The following is an 18097-nucleotide window of genomic DNA, read 5'->3' on the forward strand; positions in this document are numbered from 1 at the left end:
TAAATTGTTCCTTTTAGTTTGTTTCTTCTTCTTATCTTGCTAATTCGACTTTGTTGGTTGACTTTAGTTGTTCTTCCTTTTCAAGAAGACATTTTCACACCCATTAATATTATATATATATATATATATATATATATATATATATATGCATACATATGTAGCTTATTGATCGATACACCTCTGAGAATTACTTGTGTGAAACAATAGATTTCGTTCAAATACATCAAACTGCTTTTTAAATGGTAGAAAGTGTGGTGTGCCCTGTGTCAGTTGATGTAACTCAAACTGATGAATGTGAACAAGAGCTCATAACAGTATCTCCAAATAGTTGTGATAAGGCTTATCAATCATTCAATGGTTATCTTCACTACTTTAACGGACAATTATCTGACACAGGGCGAAAAGGTGTCAAAGGAGCACAGCCAGGTCCTGTTTTGTCATGGGCGCAACGAGTTAAGATTGCTGTAGGGGCAGCAAAAGGACTCGAATACCTACATGAGAAAGCACAACCTCACATTATTCATCGAGATATCAAGTCCAGCAATGTTCTACTCTTTGATGATGATGTTGCAAAGATAGCTGACTTTGACCTATCAAATCAGGCTCCTGACATGGCAGCTCGACTCCACTCTACTCGAGTTCTTGGTACCTTTGGTTATCATGCACCAGAGTAAGTTCCATCAAGAATCAAGTCGGAGAAAATGTTTCAGTCTTCACCGAATGCACCTATGTTTTTGCATGAGTATAGTTTCGCAAATTGAGATTTCTGCATTTAGTTTAACCTGAAATGAAATTCATTTGTGTCCTTGCAATTAAAGTATCTTTAACGCGACTTTAACTTGAGCTGGCAGATATGCGATGACTGGACAGCTTAGCTCGAAAAGTGATGTGTACAGCTTTGGTGTTGTTCTTTTGGAGCTCTTGACTGGCCGCAAACCTGTAGATCATACGTTACCACGTGGTCAGCAAAGCCTTGTGACATGGGTAAACAATTCTTTTTTTTTTTTTTCAGTTTATAATCTTCTTGCAGTATTTGTTTAAGAAGCGTTTTCAGAGGCACTACATTGCTTTGCTGAGTGTACCTTCATTGTGAGTGAACAATAATATTTTATGCCCTATAGGACTAATTGCCACATGATGCAGGCAACACCGAGGCTTAGTGAAGACAAGGTAAAGCAATGCGTTGACGCAAGACTAAATGGAGCATATCCTCCGAAAGCAGTTGCAAAGGTAATTACTGTGGAACTTGCTCTAGTTTTCAGTTCATGGAGTTTGTCCAACCTCATCTTCATAGTTAGTACAATCTGATGAAGTTTTCTTGCTAGAGTTCGGTTCTCATATTCTAAGCAATTTTTGTGCAAATATGACGTGTGATTATACAGCACTAGTATATTTAAGATGAGGCTTTCTGTGTTATGAAGGATGATTACTCTGGCTCCTCAGTGTATGCTTAGAAATTTTACTCTCTTAACTCATCGAACCATGCTAAAGTTGCGTCTCATTTCTAGTTTCTGATCCTCTACTTTCATGATGGTTGTACTGTTTTTGTCAGATGATGAGTCAATTAATTAATTGCTCCTTTTCTATTAATGTAGCTATCTTTTAACTGAATCAGACATTGAAAACTTGATATAACATTGCTCCTCTTTATGGTGGCTGCAGTAAAAATGCATAATTTTTGGTGAAAACCAAATGTTCAGTCTGTATATGTTGCATTTGGATATTCATTACTTGCGTTGATAGTCTGATTTTCGGTAATGCCCTCTTGTTTTAACCTTCTTATGTCTTTATATATATTGGAAACAGTTGGCTGCGGTGGCTGCCTTGTGTGTGCAGTATGAAGCTGATTTCCGACCAAACATGAGCATTGTTGTCAAAGCTCTTCAGCCTTTGCTGAATACTCGATCTGGCCATCCTGGTGAGGCACCGTGATTGTGAATTCCTACTTCTCCTTCTCGTTCTGTCTTGTTGGGTAAATGCATCATTAAGGTTGTTGGCTGACTGATGTGTGTAGAGGATACCATTTTTCTTGAAGGATTAATGATTCCAGAACCGATGGTATGAGGATTTTTCTTTTTTCTTTTTTCTTTTTTTGTAATGAATGATGTTTATTTTTTGTCTGTTAAGTGCATATGATCAAGTTTGAAAATTTCTCCAAGATAAGCAGTTTATTTCTGAATAGATATCATATTTTTGGTTGTTTTTAGAATAAAAGACCTGATTGACCGACCCTGTAGCTGCTTAGACTGTCAGCAGTTCAGCTACTATTCCACCACATTCACTGAGAGCAGAGAAATAAATATATTATTAGTAAATTATATTGGTAATGTGAAAATGTAATAATTATAAGAGCGATTTAAAAGAAACGTATAAGAGAAATTCTACAATTTTTTTTCCTGTTCTAAGTACTGCAGTTTTTTTTTTTAAATTATTTAAGGATAAATATGCAGATATTTTTTGTGAGGGCGTAAATGCTAAAATCACAATAAGAACCAGTAGCTCTCACCATATCAAAAACTTGGCTAAAATTCTTCAGAGAGGTCCTTCCTAAACTTTACGCCGGTCCACTGCTAGAGCTAATGATTTTAGAAAGTAGTAGTGTATCTAAGCAACATTTGGTGAACACTCCGGGAATGCTCTAATCATATAAAACAATAAACGATAGCAATGGACAAATGCCCGCCCTTTTAGCTCCATCTGGTCTCGTCTTTCCTGCTTGTGATCCATAGATTTAACATAATATTAGCTTTTTAAGTTTGAACAATGTGAGAAGATTAGAGTTGGAGGCGTCGGGGATTACTTGGTCAAGATACTCCTTTGTGTTTAGAGCAGGAGTGAATGTACTTTAGAAGTAAATAGGTTCCGCAGCGATTTATCACATGAAGAGACAAGAAGCCAATCTTGCCAGCTATAAGCCCATAACTTGGTTTAATTTAGACCCCATTAAAAGATTGTTGTTTAATTTGATGTGATCATCGTTAAAAAATTGCTAATTGAGATTTCTCATCCATTCTAAAAATCATATGGACATGATCTAATTTCCATCTATAAAACAGTTTAAGCTCCAATAAATAAGATGCTTATGCCCAAAATTTGTCGTATCGGTACCGGTAGGCGGTACGGTTCCGGTTCGTACCGGAATCGGTTGGTACGAACCGGCTCGCTCTTCTCCGCCGGAGCCGGGGAAGAAAAAGAGAACGAGAGAGAGCGCGATGAAGAGAGGGAGGGAGGAGACCTGTGGCCGCTATCGGAGAGCTGCGGAGGGGCGACAAAGCCCGCGGAGGGGGGGGGAATCCGCGGGCGCAGCGGAGGCCGAGGCCATGGCTTTTTAATTTGAGAATTTTAAGTGAAGTCGGCAAATTGGGTGCTAACTTCACTTAAAAATCTCCGAATTAAAAAATTTGGAGATTTTTAAGTGAAATCGGCAATGAATTTGTCGACTTCACTTAAAATTTTCAAATTAAAAAGCCACGACCGCGCTCCCACAGGTTTTTCCGCAGGCTCCACCGCCCCTCCGTGGCTCTTCGATGGCGGCCACCGGCCTTTTTCCTCTTCTTCTCCGCACTCTCTCTCCTTCTCTTCGTCTTCTTCATCTCCGGCACAGAATTGGCCTGTACTGGTTTTCACTGCTCCAATGTACCGGTTACAAGCCGACCGGCCGGTATGGACTGGTTCGTTAGACCGTGCTTGTGCCTATCAGTGACTACCAAGAGGACTTGACAGTTGAAAGTCTTTGGAATATTCAGAAGCGTTCCGCTTTGTTTCCTCCTGAAATTATTGACAGCGTCAGAAGAACAGCAGTTTCTAGAGGAAGTTGGAAGAACCAAGTCGTATAGGGAAAGAAAAAAAGCTGGAAAGGTGAATCTTAAGGAACTCAATAGTTCTATTACCAGTAATCCAAATAATTAGAGGATAAATGAATTTTCTTGTCCTAAGGTAAGCTTCTTTTGGCGGCGTGCTAAACGAAAGAGAATTCCTTGCAAGTCCCTGCTCTCCTCCTCCTAGCTGCTGAGCTCAAATCATCTGTTGTGATCTATGGAGATGAGGAGGACATCAATCATGTCCTAGTCACCTTTCCCTTCGCCAAATGTGTGGGCTTGTTTTGCTGCTTAACTCAATGTGGATGCTAAATGATTCCTTTGACATTTTACAAAGTTTAGAATAGATCAACATTACTCTATATTGGTTTGTTGCTATGGTCTTTAAAGGAATCAGAGGTTTTCCAGGGGCAAAATATGTTCCTTTGAGGCCTTATCTGTTAAAACTTGTTATATAGCAAATGATTTGCTCTCAGCCAAGTCTTTAAATTCTCTCAGCATGACAGCAGGGTACCAAGATGATTGTATCTTATTTCAGTTAGATGGATCTCACCTCCCTCCTGGAGTGCTTGAAGTTTAATTTTGATACTGTGGCTCGATGGGTACTCATACATTTTGACTCACCGGATCCAAAACCACAGCACATTTGGTTCTAAACTGCATCCTCTTAAAGGTATGACTGCTGAAGAAAATGTTGCAAGTTTTAAAGGGCTCATATCTTCAAAGAGGGGAAAGAATCAGCAAATTGGTTCGCAAATGAAGGATTAAAAGGGCATTTAGACTGCATGGAGAATGATTCGCTTCTCCTGTGTATATCATATCCTGATCTCGGGCATGTGATAAATGGCCGCACGTCCCATAGGGTTCAGCCCCACAAGACATGCAAAATCTGCCAAATAATTTCAAAAGTTCAAAATAGGTTTCTATATACAATATTGAATAGGTAGTGGCATTTAGGGCATTTCAACATCCTCTCATTAAATAAAAAAAAGAAACTTTAATATTTCAAAAATCTTTTAAAACAACTTCTAGAATTTTTATGTAACAACCTATGACCTCACCCAAAAAGGCTATCTGGAAGGTATTATTTGGGTTTCTTGATCCTATATAAGTACCCAAGATCTACCCAACGAATAAGGGGAGCTATTCCTGGGCTATCCATCTGATCAATGTGAAACTAAACACACACCCGCACAGGTAATCGCATACTCTCCCTGTTTAAGTTCTGGCGTTCTCACCAGGCTAAGGATCCAAATTCATTCAAATTCGATCACAAACACCATGATCAACTTGTGGTCAGCTCAAATATACCCGTGCTGCAGTGTCCTCTAGTTCACGTGGGTCATGGGTCGGATCCGCTTTGATACCATTTGTAACAATCCAGGATCTCACTCAAAAAGGCTAGCCAGAAAATATTATTTGGGTTTCTTGATCCTATATACATACCCAAGATCTTTCTAGCGAGTAACTGATGTAGAACTAAACACACGCCCGCATAGGTCATCACATTTTACATTAACACAGTCTTAAAGACACTACACAAACTTGATCAAAAAGTTATTAAAGTAGAGACAATGATTCGATCCTAAACTCTCCAACACATTGCCCAACTTAGTTCTCGCTACTCGTTCATATATGGAAGACACACTCCCAAATGGCATCCATCTTTTGTGTCATGGCAGCCATTTGATTGGCGACTCCTGCCACTTGATTGGCGATTTCAGCCAGCATCTCATCTCGTTGCCATTCAGTATTTTAAGGACGACTGCTCCTTGTACTCATGGTGATCAATTTGCTCTGATACCACTTGACGCAGCGGTGGATGGGGAGGAGGCCAACCTTGGGGAAGATGGCGGCTCCTTCTCTTTTTTTCTCTCTTGGCGGCTGGTTAGATTAGGGTTTCCTCCTTGTGGATGGCTAGGTTAGAGATGAGGAAATGGTCAATTGGCCATGGGAATGGCTGAATTGGGTGTGAGACATGCTTGAGGGGATTGAGGATGTGATGGGATTGGGTTGGACCCAATTAGGGGATTGGGTTTGTGGCGTGGTGAATTGGGTGGTGTGGCTACACTACAGCAAAATTGGAAAAAGCTGACTCATCAATGTCGACGCTAGGGAGATGCATCGGTAAATTTGGCTCCCGCGCCAAATTTTGCCGGCGTTTCTAATGAGCGTCGGCAATCTGAAAAAACAAACGACACTTAAAAGCATGGTCGGAGGCCTCCAGCTAAGACAACACTTTCAAGCATCGGGAGCCGGCCTGGGACGACGCTTTTAAGCGTCGCCGTTGTCCTCTGGCCTAACCCAAACCAAACCAAACCCAAAGCCCAATCTCGAGTCCTCATTTGCCCTAGCTAGCCCCCTTTTTCTCCTCTCCGGCACTGAAAAGCTCTAGCCTCGTTTTCCTCCTCTCCGGCACCAACTGACTGACCCCAACCTCCTCTCCTCCTCCCTCTTCTCCGACGCTGACCGACCGACCCTAACCCTCTCTTCCTAAGGTATTTTAAGTAATTTGCGAATTTTAAGTAAAGTCGGCAAATTGGGTGCCGACTTCACTTAAAAATCTCTGAATTAAAAAATTTAGAAATTTTTAAGTGAAATCGGCAACGGATTTACCGACTTCACTTAAAATTTCTAAATTAAAAAGCCATGGCCGTGCCCCCATGGGTCCCCCCCTGCGGGCTCCACCGCCTTCCTGGCCACCGCCGCTTGTCCATGGCTCTTTGATGGCGGCCACAGGTCTTTTCTCTTATTCTCTTCTACGCGCTCTCTCTTCTTCTCTTCGTCTTCTTCGTCTCCAGCACAAAGCTAGCCCGTACCAATTTTTATTGCTCTGATATAACGGTTACAGGCCGGATCAGTCCGAACTGACCGGTATGGGCTGGTTCGTCAGACGTGCTTATGCCCATAGGACTTGACGGTTGAAAGTCTTGGAATATTCAGAAGCATTCCGCTTTGTTTCCTCCAGAAATTATTGACAGCCTCAGAAGAACAGCAGTTTCTAGAGGAAGTTGGAAGAACCACGTGGTATAGGGAAATAAAAAAAGCTGGAAAGGTGAATCTTAAAGAACTCAATAGTTCTATTATCAGTAATCCAAATAATTAGAGGATAAATGAATTTTCTTGTCCTAAGGTAAGCTTCTTTCGGCGGCGTGCTAAATGAAAGAGAATTCCTTGCAAGTCCCTGCTATCCTCCTCCTAGCTGCTGAGCTCAAATCATCTGTTGTGATCTATGGAGATGAGGAGGACATCAATCATGTCCTAGTCACCTTTCCCTTCGCAAAATTTGTGGGCTTGTTTTGCTGCTTATTTCAATGTGGATGCTAAATGATTCCTTTGACATGTTACAAAGTTTAGAGTAGATCAACATTACTCTATATTGGTTTGTTGCTATGGTCTTTTAAGGAATCAGAGGGTTTTCCAGGGGCAAAATGTGTTCCTTTGAGGCCTTATCTGTTAAAACTTGTTATATAGCAAATGATTTGCTCTCAGCCAAGTCTTTGGATTCTCTCAGCATGACAGCAGGGTACCAAGATGATAGTATCTTATTTCAGTTAGATGGATCTCACCTCCCTCCTGGAGTGCTTGAAGTTTAATATTGATACTGTGGCTCGAAGTGACTCACCGGATCCAAGACCACAGCACATTTGGTTCTAAACTGCATCCTCTTAAAGGTATGACTGCTGAAGAAAATGTCGCATGTTTTAAAGGGCTCATGTCTTCAAAGAGTGGAAAGAATCAGCAAATTGGTTGGCAAGTGAAGGATTAAAAGGGCACTTAGACTACATGGAGAATGATTCGCTTCGCCTGTGTATATCGAATCCTGATCTCGGGCATGTGATAAATGGCTGCACGTCCCATAAGGTTCAGCCTCACAAGACATGCAAAATCTGCCAAATAATTTCAAAAGTTCTAAATAGATTTCTATGTGCAATATTGAATAGGTAGTGGCATTTAGGGCATTTCAACATCCTCCCATTAAATAAAAAAAACAAACTTTAATATTTCAAAAATCTTTTAAAACAACTTCTAGAATTTTATGTAACAACCTATGAACTCATCCAAAAAGGCTATCCGGAATGTATTATTTGGGTTACTTGATCCTATATAAGCATCCAAGATCTACCCAACGAATAACCAATGTGAGACTAAACATACACTCGCACAGGTAATCACATACTTTTCCTGTTTAAGCTCTGGCATTCTCACCAGGCTAAGGATCCAAATCTATTCAAATCTGATCACAAACATCATGATAAACTTGTGGTTGGTTCAAACATACCCGTGCTGCAGTTTTCTCTAGTCCACGTAGGTCATGGGTCGGGTCCGCTTTGATACCATTTGTAACAACCCAGGATCGTACTCAAAAAGACTAGCCGGAAGATATTATTTGGATTTCTTAATTCTATATAAATACCCAAGATCTTTCTAGCGAGTAAACGATGTGGGACTAAACACACGCCCGCATGGGCCATCACATTTTACATTAACACAATCTTAGAGACACTACACAAACTTGATCAAAAAGTTATTAAAGTAGAGACAATGATTCGATCCTAAACTCTCTAACACATTGCCCAACATAGTGTGCGCTACTCGTTCGTATATGGAAGACACGCTCCCAAATGGCATCCATCTTTTGTGTCATGGCAGCCATTTGATTAGCGACTCCTGCCACTTGATTGGCAATTCCAGCCAGCATCTCATCTCGTTGCCATTCGATATTTTAAGGGCGACCGCTTCTTATACTCATGGTGATTAATTTGCTTTGATACCACTTGATGCAGTGGCGGATGGAGAGGACTCAGGAGGCCAACCTTGGGGAAGATGGCAGCTCCTTCTCTTTTTTTTTTCTCTCTTGGCGGCTGGTTAGGCTAGGGTTTCCTCCTTGCGGATGGCTAGGTTAGAGATGAGGAAGATGGTCAATTGGGCATGGGAATGGCTGAATTGGGTGTGAGTCATGCTTGAGGGGATTGAGGATGTGATGGGATTGGGTTGGACCCAATTTGGGGATTGGGTTTGTGGCATGGTGAATTGGGTGGCGTGGCTACACTACAGCAAAATTGGGAAAAGCCGACTCATCAGTGTCGACGCTAGAAAGATGCATCGGTAAATTTGTGTCCTGCACTAAATTTTGCCGACGCTTCTAATGAGCATCGGCAATTTGAAAGAACAGACGACACTTAAAAGCATCGTCGGAGGCCTCCAGCTAAGATGATGCTTTCAAGCAACGGGAGCCGGCCTAGGACGACGCTTTTAAGCGTCGTCATTGTCCTCTGGCATAAAACGACGCTTATAAGTATCGTCGAAGGCCAAGACCTAAGACAATGCTTATAAGTGTCGTTCCCGGCCAACTTCCCAAACCAAATCCAGCGCCCAACCCTGAGTCCTCATTCTGCCCTAGCTAGTCCCCTTTTTCTCCTCTCCGGCACTGAACAGCTCTAGCCTCGTTTTCCTCCTCTCTGGCACCAACTGATCGACCCCAACCTCCTCTCCTCCTCCCTCCTCTCCAGCGCTGACCGACCGACCCTAACCTTCTCCGCCTAAGGTATTTTTCTCCTCCTCCCTCCTCTCCCTCGTTCTCACTTGTTCTCCTCCTTCTCCTCCTCTTCTTTATGTGTTTGTGAGTATTTTTTCTTTCTTTAATTTGTGATCTACGTATTCTATTTCTAGTTTCTAGCTTCGCCTCCGCCCGAGGATCTTCTCCTCCTCCTTCCTCTCCGGCACCGATCGACCAGCCCTTAAGCCTCAATCGAGCTTCGCGTCCGCCCAAGGATCTTCTTTTCCTCTCTCCTCTTCGGCGTCGGCCGATCGGCCCGAAGCAACGGTCGATCGAGGTCCGCATCTGCCCGAGGTATTGCACTATGCTCTTGACTCATACCACAAAATTAGAAAGTCACATTGTGCCATTGGAATTATTAATTTAGAAAAAACTTGATCCATAGGCATGGGGCCTTCGAGTCGCATAGTATTTTTGTTGGAGATCATATCAAATGCTTAGATATTCATTCTGTAACTTCGATCTATCTTTGAATCAGGTCATTTGCGTAATTCATTCTGCAACCTTGATCTATCTTTGAATCAGGCCGATGAATACATTTCCTAAAACATCCTTTTATATATTAATTAGGTTGTGATTGTTTTCATTCTTTACTTTATAACAAGAGATTCTTGCTTTTATGAATCGCAAAATAAGCTTTCCAGCCTAAGTAAAACATTGTTTATATAACGAAAAATAGGACTGTTGTTACTATGCTGATTTGGAAACCCCAGTTCATCCATGGATTTCATCACCTTGCAAACAAAAACAAGAGAATGCATGCTCAATGTAAGAGTCGATAAAGTATGCTTTTTAACATTTGTTACTGCTGCTTCAAGACAAGTTCAGTCAACTTACCCTCGGATACGGTATTGAGCTTTGACCATTGACTCCAAATAGGAATAACATGCTTTTCCGCTAAGCAATGTGAGAGCTTTACTACTGGGTGGCGTCAAGTTAGATCATATCCACTCTCCCAACCATGTAATTAATAATTCCACCAATTATATGGCACAACTATCTTATTTTTTTTATTTCGTTATAGGTATCTAGCCATTGCTTTAGAGTTAAGAGGCCCCCCCTACAAAAACAGATATGGATCCCTACATCTACAAACACTAAATCAATTATGCGATCTCATGTTCTTGTAATGATTATTTGTAAAAACATTAACTAATCACCAATGGGACATCTAGCGTCACCTCATGCTTTCAGGTTCAATCATGAGGTGCCAAGCATTGCGCCATATTGACAGGACGAACTTCTTGGGCATCCACTCAAAAATTTGAGCTGAGATGAATCGGGTATTTGTGGAAGCATTGGATATTCTACAACTCAGATTAGTTTTCTACCATGCGGATATGGCAAGTGTTTTTGTTCGGAGCGTGGTCCATGGTTCAGGGTACTTGTCCTGTCAATTCTTTGGCAAGCACTGCATTATTGCATTAAGGTGTTCTTCACATGGGCTGTCGGATAGGATAGGATTCAAACTAAATGAGTGGTGGAGAAGCAGCCTTGACTTTTGGGATTCCCTTCACCGATCACTAGATTGGCCAGGAGGATAACTCTCAAAGAACATTAGAGATCAAGTGAAGAGAGGGCAGGAGAAACTCTTCATTCCTAGAGAGAGACATGGCTGAAACAATTCTCTCGCCTTTGATGACAAGTTTGGGGAAGAAATTGGGGGACGATATCCTTCAACAGTTCGGATCGATAAGGGGCATCGACGAAAAGCGGGAAAAGCTTCAGAGACAAGTGCTAGCCATCCAGTCTGTGCTTGGGGATGCAGAGAAGAGGCAAGTCACGGATAAAGCAGTCAAAAAGTGGTTGGAAGCACTCAAGAAAGCAGCTTATGAAGCGGATGACATACTGGATGAGTTCCATTATGAAGGTCTGCGGTGCCAGGCAAAAATCCAGGATGATACTGCAAACAAGGTACTCGATTTCTTTTCACTTCACAACCCAGTTCTGTTTCAGTTAAATATGGGGAAGAAGTTAAAAGATATTGTAGAGAGGATAGATAGAATTGAAGCAGAGGGTGCTAAGTTTGGGTTTAGAGGCAATCCACAGCCACGCACCGAGGACAGACCACAAACCCACTCCTTTGTTGTTGAATCAGAAGTCATCGGTAGACAAGAAGATAAAGAAAAAATTGTGAACTTGCTACTCAATCAGCGTGAGAATGAGAACGTCACAGTCCATTCCATAGTTGGCATGGGAGGAATGGGCAAGACCACCCTTGCTCAACTGGTCTACGGAGACCAGAGGGTGAAGAACCATTTCCAAATGCACATATGGGTCTGCGTGTCTGAAGAGTTTCATGTTCCAGAGCTGGTTAAATCCATCATAGCTTTAGCCACAGGGAAAAAGTGTGATCTGCCACACATGGATTTATTGCAGCGCCACCTTCGAGAAGTGTTGAGTGGGAAAAGATATCTACTTGTAATGGACGACGTTTGGAATGAGGATTCAGAGAAGTGGGATGATTTAAAAAATTTATTGGGAACTGGCGGAGAAGGTAGTGCAATTCTTGTTACCACCCGCAATGACCAGGTCTCGCGAATCATGGGCGCATCAACCTCTCATCTTTTACGGCCGCTATCTGAGGATGATTCTTGGACTTTGTTTAGCAAAAGAGCATTTGTAACAGGAGCAGAAGAACGTCCAGAGCTGATTGAAATTGGCAAGGAGATTGTGAAAAAGTGTGGGGGAATGCCTTTAGCAGTAAAGACCATGGGGAGTTTGATGCGCACCAAAAATGAAGTAAAGGATTGGTCGGCTGTAATGGGAAGTGAGATTTTGGATACCAATGTTGGTGAGGATGGGATCTTACCTGCTTTAAGGTTGAGCTACAATCACTTGCCTCCACATTTGAAGCAATGCTTTGCCTTCTGCTCCATATTCCCCAAGGATTATGAGATGGAAAAAGATATGTTGATCCAACTGTGGATAGCTAATGGATTCATTCCGTCTGAAGGAAGAAAGGATTTGGAAGTTACGGGTGAGGAGATATTTGATGAACTGGTTGGGAGATCATTCGTTCAGGAGCCTGCACAAGTTATCAGGAATGAACGATTTATATATGGATATGAAAGAATAGAAAAATACATGATGCATGACATGATGCATGACCTTGCAAAATCTATCATGGGGAGCGATTGTTCTCAGTTATTGAAATCTGGTCATTTGGAAGAACTACCTAATGACATCCGTCATTTGTTTATATCTGGCCCTCGCCAATTAGACATTGGTAAGACTCTAAATAAATTCCCGAACATCTTCACACTCTTGCTACGAAAAACTTACCAAGATATACGGACTGCTGATTTGTCAAAGGCCAGGTCCCTGAAAGTATTAAGCTTGCAGTACACAAATTCTATAGAATTGCCAGTTAAAATAAGATATTTGAAACATCTAAGATACCTTGAGATCTTTCGGAATGATATTGCAGAACTTCCAGAAGCCATAAGCGAGCTTTTCAATCTACAGATCCTCAAACTATGTTACTGCTGGATGTTATGTAAACTACCAGAAGCAATGAGAAATATGAGAAACCTCAGGCACCTATATATAAATGGATGCCCCACTTTGAAGCACATGCCAGCAGGTATGGGGCAATTAAGTTCCCTGAAGACCTTGACAAAGTACATCGTAGGTGACTATAATGAGAGGGGCATAAGAGAGCTGAAGGGCCTGAATCTTGGTGGCCAACTAGAGCTCTATAACCTGGAGAAAGTGAGGGGCATGGAAGATGCTAGAGAGGCTAATCTAGGTTCCAAACAAAATCTACGGTCATTAGCATTATGTTGGGGAGTCTCAGAGTGGTCTATTTTATATAAGCCACCAGAGCCAGAAGTTCATTTTCTTGATGAAGAGGCAGAAAATGCTGAGAAGGTGTTGGCAGCACTTGAACCTCACAGTGGCTTGAAAAGGCTGGCAATATGGCAGTATGGAGGTTTATGCTTTCCTATGTGGATGATGGACAGTCTTGATCTGCTCCGTAATCTAGTTCAGATCCATCTAGGATACTGCAGACGATGTGAGCATCTCCCACCACTATGGAAGCTATCTCATCTTGAGGTCCTGTCCTTGACTGAAATGGACTCAATCAAGCACCTTCAAAGCAGTAGAAGTGAGGGTACAATGCAACCGTTCCCTTCGCTGAAGAATCTAGCACTATTTAAAATGCAGAGCTTAAAGAGTTGGTCGGGAGAGGAAGGCGGAGACCCAGCAGCCCCACCCTGTTTTCTTTTACTTGTCAGGATAGAAATCAGAGACTGCCCAAACCTGACTTCCATGCCCGTGCTTCCATCTCTCCGCCATTTGACAATAAAAGGAAATAGCAAGATACCATTGGAGTCTGTCCTTAGCCTAACCACACTATCCTCCCTCAGTATCGAGACCTCCAGTGCAAACACCAGCGGCGGGACGCAGTCGCCATCCTTTCCACAGGCAAGTATACCATCATTAAAGCACATGAACTCTCTGGAGTACTTGAGTATCATTGGTGGCGAAGAGCTGAGGCCGCTGCTCGAGCGGGAGGATGAGACGAGGGGTTTCAGCTCAACCCTTCAATCATTGGGCTTGGGCAACTGCAATTGGTTGTTCTCGAGGCAGCTGTTATCATCACCATTGGAAATTTGGACAAACCTTACTTCTCTCCGATACTTAACCATCAGTAATTGCGATGCTCTCGAATTCTGGCCAGAGGAGGAGCTTCGAGGCTTAATTTCCTTGAAGATGTTAGATGTTTCCAGGTGTCGAAATCTGACTGGCCCATCATCAACATCAGTGGAACAAGGACTCGCACCGCACCTGGAATTAGTACGGATTGATGACTGCGAAAACTTGATGGAGTTGCTCAAGTTATCTGCATCTCTGAAATCATTGGAGATCTGGAGTTGCCCCAATATGAAGGCCTTGACAGACCAGTTGGGACACCTCCCCGCTCTTGAGGATCTCGAATTTTTGGATTGCCCCAGTCTAACATCTTGGTCCGAAGGGATGGAAGGGTTCACTGCTCTTCGGTCTCTGATCATCAAGAACTGCCCTCTATTGACAACGTTACCAAGAGCCCTACAACAGCGAATCCCCAGCCTCGACAGCCTGGTCATCAAGGGTTGCCCCGACCTGGAGAGACGATGCAAAAGAGGAGAGTATCGGGATCTCGTGTCCCGCTTGCCAGCTCCTGAAATAGGAGAACCACGCAGGGAACAATCACCATCCTTCTGCAGAAGCTCTTGCTTGGACTGTTTCACTCCCATCTGAGTATTCACGAAGTACCATCCCATTACCTCTCTCTCCTATGTAATGTTAATTTACAATCCGTAGGCATGGTTAACTATAATAATTTTAGATGATTAGGCCATTTACGTAGGCTATTTCTTTTATGGTATAATGTGTGATTTGTACTGAACGGACGAATGGAAACCCAGCTTATCCCACAAATATGATTGGATTAATGTGACAGCATTTTAAACAATTTCAGATAGTTATTGCTATGGAACTTTTATGAACTATATATTTTCATTGCAATCTAATTGCAGAATATTGTCTAACAGATGCATTTTTTACTCTCTGAAATATATTGTCTAGCAGATGATCAATCTGTTGGAGTCTATATTCCTATCAACCCGTTACCATCTTAACCTTTGACGTTCCACAGCTTGGGTCCTTATGGTTATTCCTCGCATTTTTGAAGCCGCAACTACTCAGCATTGATAGGTATGCATTTTTTAAAGCATCTGCAGCTTTTCGGAGAAATATATGATAGTTGGTGTCTCTGTGGCATACAAGTGGCAGATCATAAGTCCTTATTAATGATGAAGAAACAAAAATAAGAGACACACACACAACACACCCACCTACACGCTCGTGAGCATACATGTACACACACAGACACACACATATGACATATATACATACATATACATAGACATAGATATATACAAATCAAATACATGCCAAAAATAGGGAATAAAACTTCATTCCTTCGACAAATGTATTTGCAGCCAATTACATTAATAAGTATCTTCAAATGAATTACGTACACATATGTGTATGCATCTGAATGTCAAAATTCCTCGGCACATGTTTGGAGATCATTTTGATTGTTACTGACATATTTTGTTATGAGATTGAGGAATATTGTATTGTATCGATACATCACAGAGCTGGAAACTGTAATGAACAAGTTATTGCTGGTGTCTTACTAAATATTCTATTTAAGTTTGATATTCCTACGATGTACATCAGAAATCTGGTTTCCACAAATTAAGCTAAATTCTATATTTTTTTGATCATAATGATGCTTGAAGGAACTCAAAGTGCACTTGGAGAATTAAACATTTGAGGATTTGAAGAGTCAAGGAAGATATGATTAAAAGATGGCTTCTTGGGCAGTGAGCACAATCCCCTATATGTTTTTAATCCCTTGATTCTCAACATTTTCATTCACATTTACAAAAGAATGTCACTAGATGCCATCTAATCCCATTTGGTTTTGTGAATGAGGTTCTCTACTGATTCATTTTGCTTAATTGTGTGTCTTTACGACTCTCGTAGCAAATATAGTGATGCTTCTATAGAGTGGTGTCACCAAATTGCTGGCGTCTGGAAAGAAGGCGGTCAACAAGAAGGAAAATCAGTTCTGTCATGCAATCCTCAACACCCTTGTGAAAGGCAACCGCTAGAGCAAAAATTTGGGTGGCCCAGCATCTACAAAAGGTGTTAAGCAAAAATTTTGCAATCATATCTACTGAAACTATGTTCATATGGAAAGTTTCAAAGTTCAATTGTTTTGTAAGGCCCTATTTACTCTGTTGGGAACATATCATTTACAAAAAGAATAAAGCTATAGCAATTTTCATCAGTTTTTAAATATATATTTAAGTCCATTCGTCCCTCACATCTTTCCTAATTTATTTTTGTTTCGTCATGGAAATTTTTATCTATTACTAGGTATGTAATTGCTTCTAGCTATTTGTAGAATCCTACCGGTAGGAATGCATGATTTATCTGAATAGGTCTTATCAGCTTGGTGGAAAATGCATTCCTATGGACAAAGGATTTTTTATATGATGCTTCACTTGGCATTTCTCTCTAGAGACCAAGTGGTCAATAAAATGCATGACTATTTTGTTTCAGATGACTATTTCTTCCATGGCTTGTTACTTTAAAACGATGATGCCCATTCACCCACTAAATCCTGAAGACAATCCTTCCTGCTTGCAACATTCAAACCAATCGTGCTTACTTTTGACCCCTATGAACTCATGAAAGGAAATAAACTCACCAGCAAACAAGAAAGATACAGGGAATACGTTGATTCTAGTTGTTTGTTAGATTTATTTCAATGGAACGCACCAACATAATCTTCATGAAACAAGCTCAAAATCATTAATCTGTTGTTGCTTCATTCTGGGTGCATTTGATCCCTTGGAAGCTCTTGTTTTCTTCCAACCTATACACACTTCCTTCTTTCCTATAATTAGCCCCCTCCTCCTTTTAAATGGGGCCTCCTTATCTTTGCTTGCCCTTTCATATGTGCTTCAGCATCTTCATTTACCTTAATGAAGCATGTGAAATTTGGTTCTTCCTTCTTTTCTCAAGAAAAGACTCCAAATACAACTACAAAACATCAGTGATGATAGATGAAGTTGAACTTGTTATCTTTTCATCGACGTATATCTCTCTATATAAGCAAGGTTACAAGTAGGCTGGTCTGGATGAAGGATTAGCAAAAGTAAGCATGATTCATACTTGAATTGGGTCAAAAGCTTGAATCCAAGTACAATTGGTCATGAATAATTCAAATATATATCATAAGAAATATATGTAAATTGATTGCTTAATTACATCTTAAACATAATTATAAAAAAAATAATCAAATAACATAATTACATACATCTAATGTGATGCATTTGATCTAATGATGATTCGAAGGGATACAATCCTTGATGATCGGATGGATCGTATCGTGAAGGGATGCATTTAGTGAAAGGATGCCTAAACAACCATTCACACTCACCATTTTATATTTATAAATAAAGAAGAGAATTGAATGAGTTAGTTGACTAAGTGAACTCAAGTGTGCCTTTTAATCATTTGAGAAGAGAGGATTAAGTCCATATAAAGAGGATTGAGAAGATTTTATTCAATCTATTTTGCTGATTTTCATTGCATCTAGATTTGGCCGATTTGGGTTTGACCTTGATACTTCTTAGTTAGAGTGAACTTCAAGGAGAACACAAAGCAGTTTATTTTATCTTAGAAGTAGACTACCATCAATTATTTGTACCTAGGCAGGATGAATTTTACTTTAAAATAGTGCCTTCTATAGCATGCCTCGAACCGGGCCACATCTATAATTTATTTTGTTTGCTCTAATGTGTAAAAGCTATTTACTAAATAATCAAGACAAATAGAAATATTAAATAATGAGATCTCCAAAATCTAAGAAGAATTTTCCAACATATATACTATCAACAATCCTATCCACGACCACTAAATGCTTAGTTGAGATGGCATTACCTCTTGCTTCTTGACGAGAAGGGGTTCAAGGTGTGGTGGGCTGGTGGCTAAGGTCTCCGATCTATCTCAAAGTGAAAAAAAAATCCCATCCCTATAGGATTTAATTGACAACTACATTTAAAATTGAATTTCTTCCCCCAACAAGTCTAACTCAAAATAACATGGATAAGGATTCGAAGGAACAATTTTTGTATTAGTTTTATAAGCT

At 40.9% G+C, this 18097-nt stretch overlaps 2 protein-coding genes across 2 annotated transcripts; both read left to right on the top strand.

Annotated features, from left to right (window-relative positions):
• Nucleotides 1–224: 224 nt before the first annotated feature.
• Nucleotides 225–2158, top strand: LOC120109348 (pto-interacting protein 1-like). Its single transcript, XM_039123098.1, has 4 exons — nt 225–670; nt 852–984; nt 1144–1230; nt 1807–2158. The coding sequence occupies exons 1-4, from the start codon at nt 240–242 to the stop codon at nt 1930–1932; spliced, it is 777 nt and encodes a 258-aa protein (XP_038979026.1). The 5' UTR covers nt 225–239; the 3' UTR covers nt 1933–2158.
• An 8690-nt stretch (nt 2159–10848) lies between these two features.
• LOC103707680 (putative disease resistance protein RGA4) lies at nt 10849–16228 on the top strand. The gene is made up of 4 exons (XM_039123099.1): nt 10849–14636; nt 14956–15081; nt 15675–15758; nt 15922–16228. The coding sequence occupies exon 1, from the start codon at nt 10990–10992 to the stop codon at nt 14623–14625; it is 3636 nt and encodes a 1211-aa protein (XP_038979027.1). The 5' UTR covers nt 10849–10989; the 3' UTR covers nt 14626–14636; nt 14956–15081; nt 15675–15758; nt 15922–16228.
• The last annotated feature ends 1869 nt before the right edge of the window (nt 16229–18097 follow it).

This window comes from Phoenix dactylifera, unplaced genomic scaffold (assembly GCF_009389715.1).
Source record: "Phoenix dactylifera cultivar Barhee BC4 unplaced genomic scaffold, palm_55x_up_171113_PBpolish2nd_filt_p 002066F, whole genome shotgun sequence".
In the NCBI taxonomy this organism is placed as follows: domain Eukaryota; kingdom Viridiplantae; phylum Streptophyta; class Magnoliopsida; order Arecales; family Arecaceae; genus Phoenix; species Phoenix dactylifera.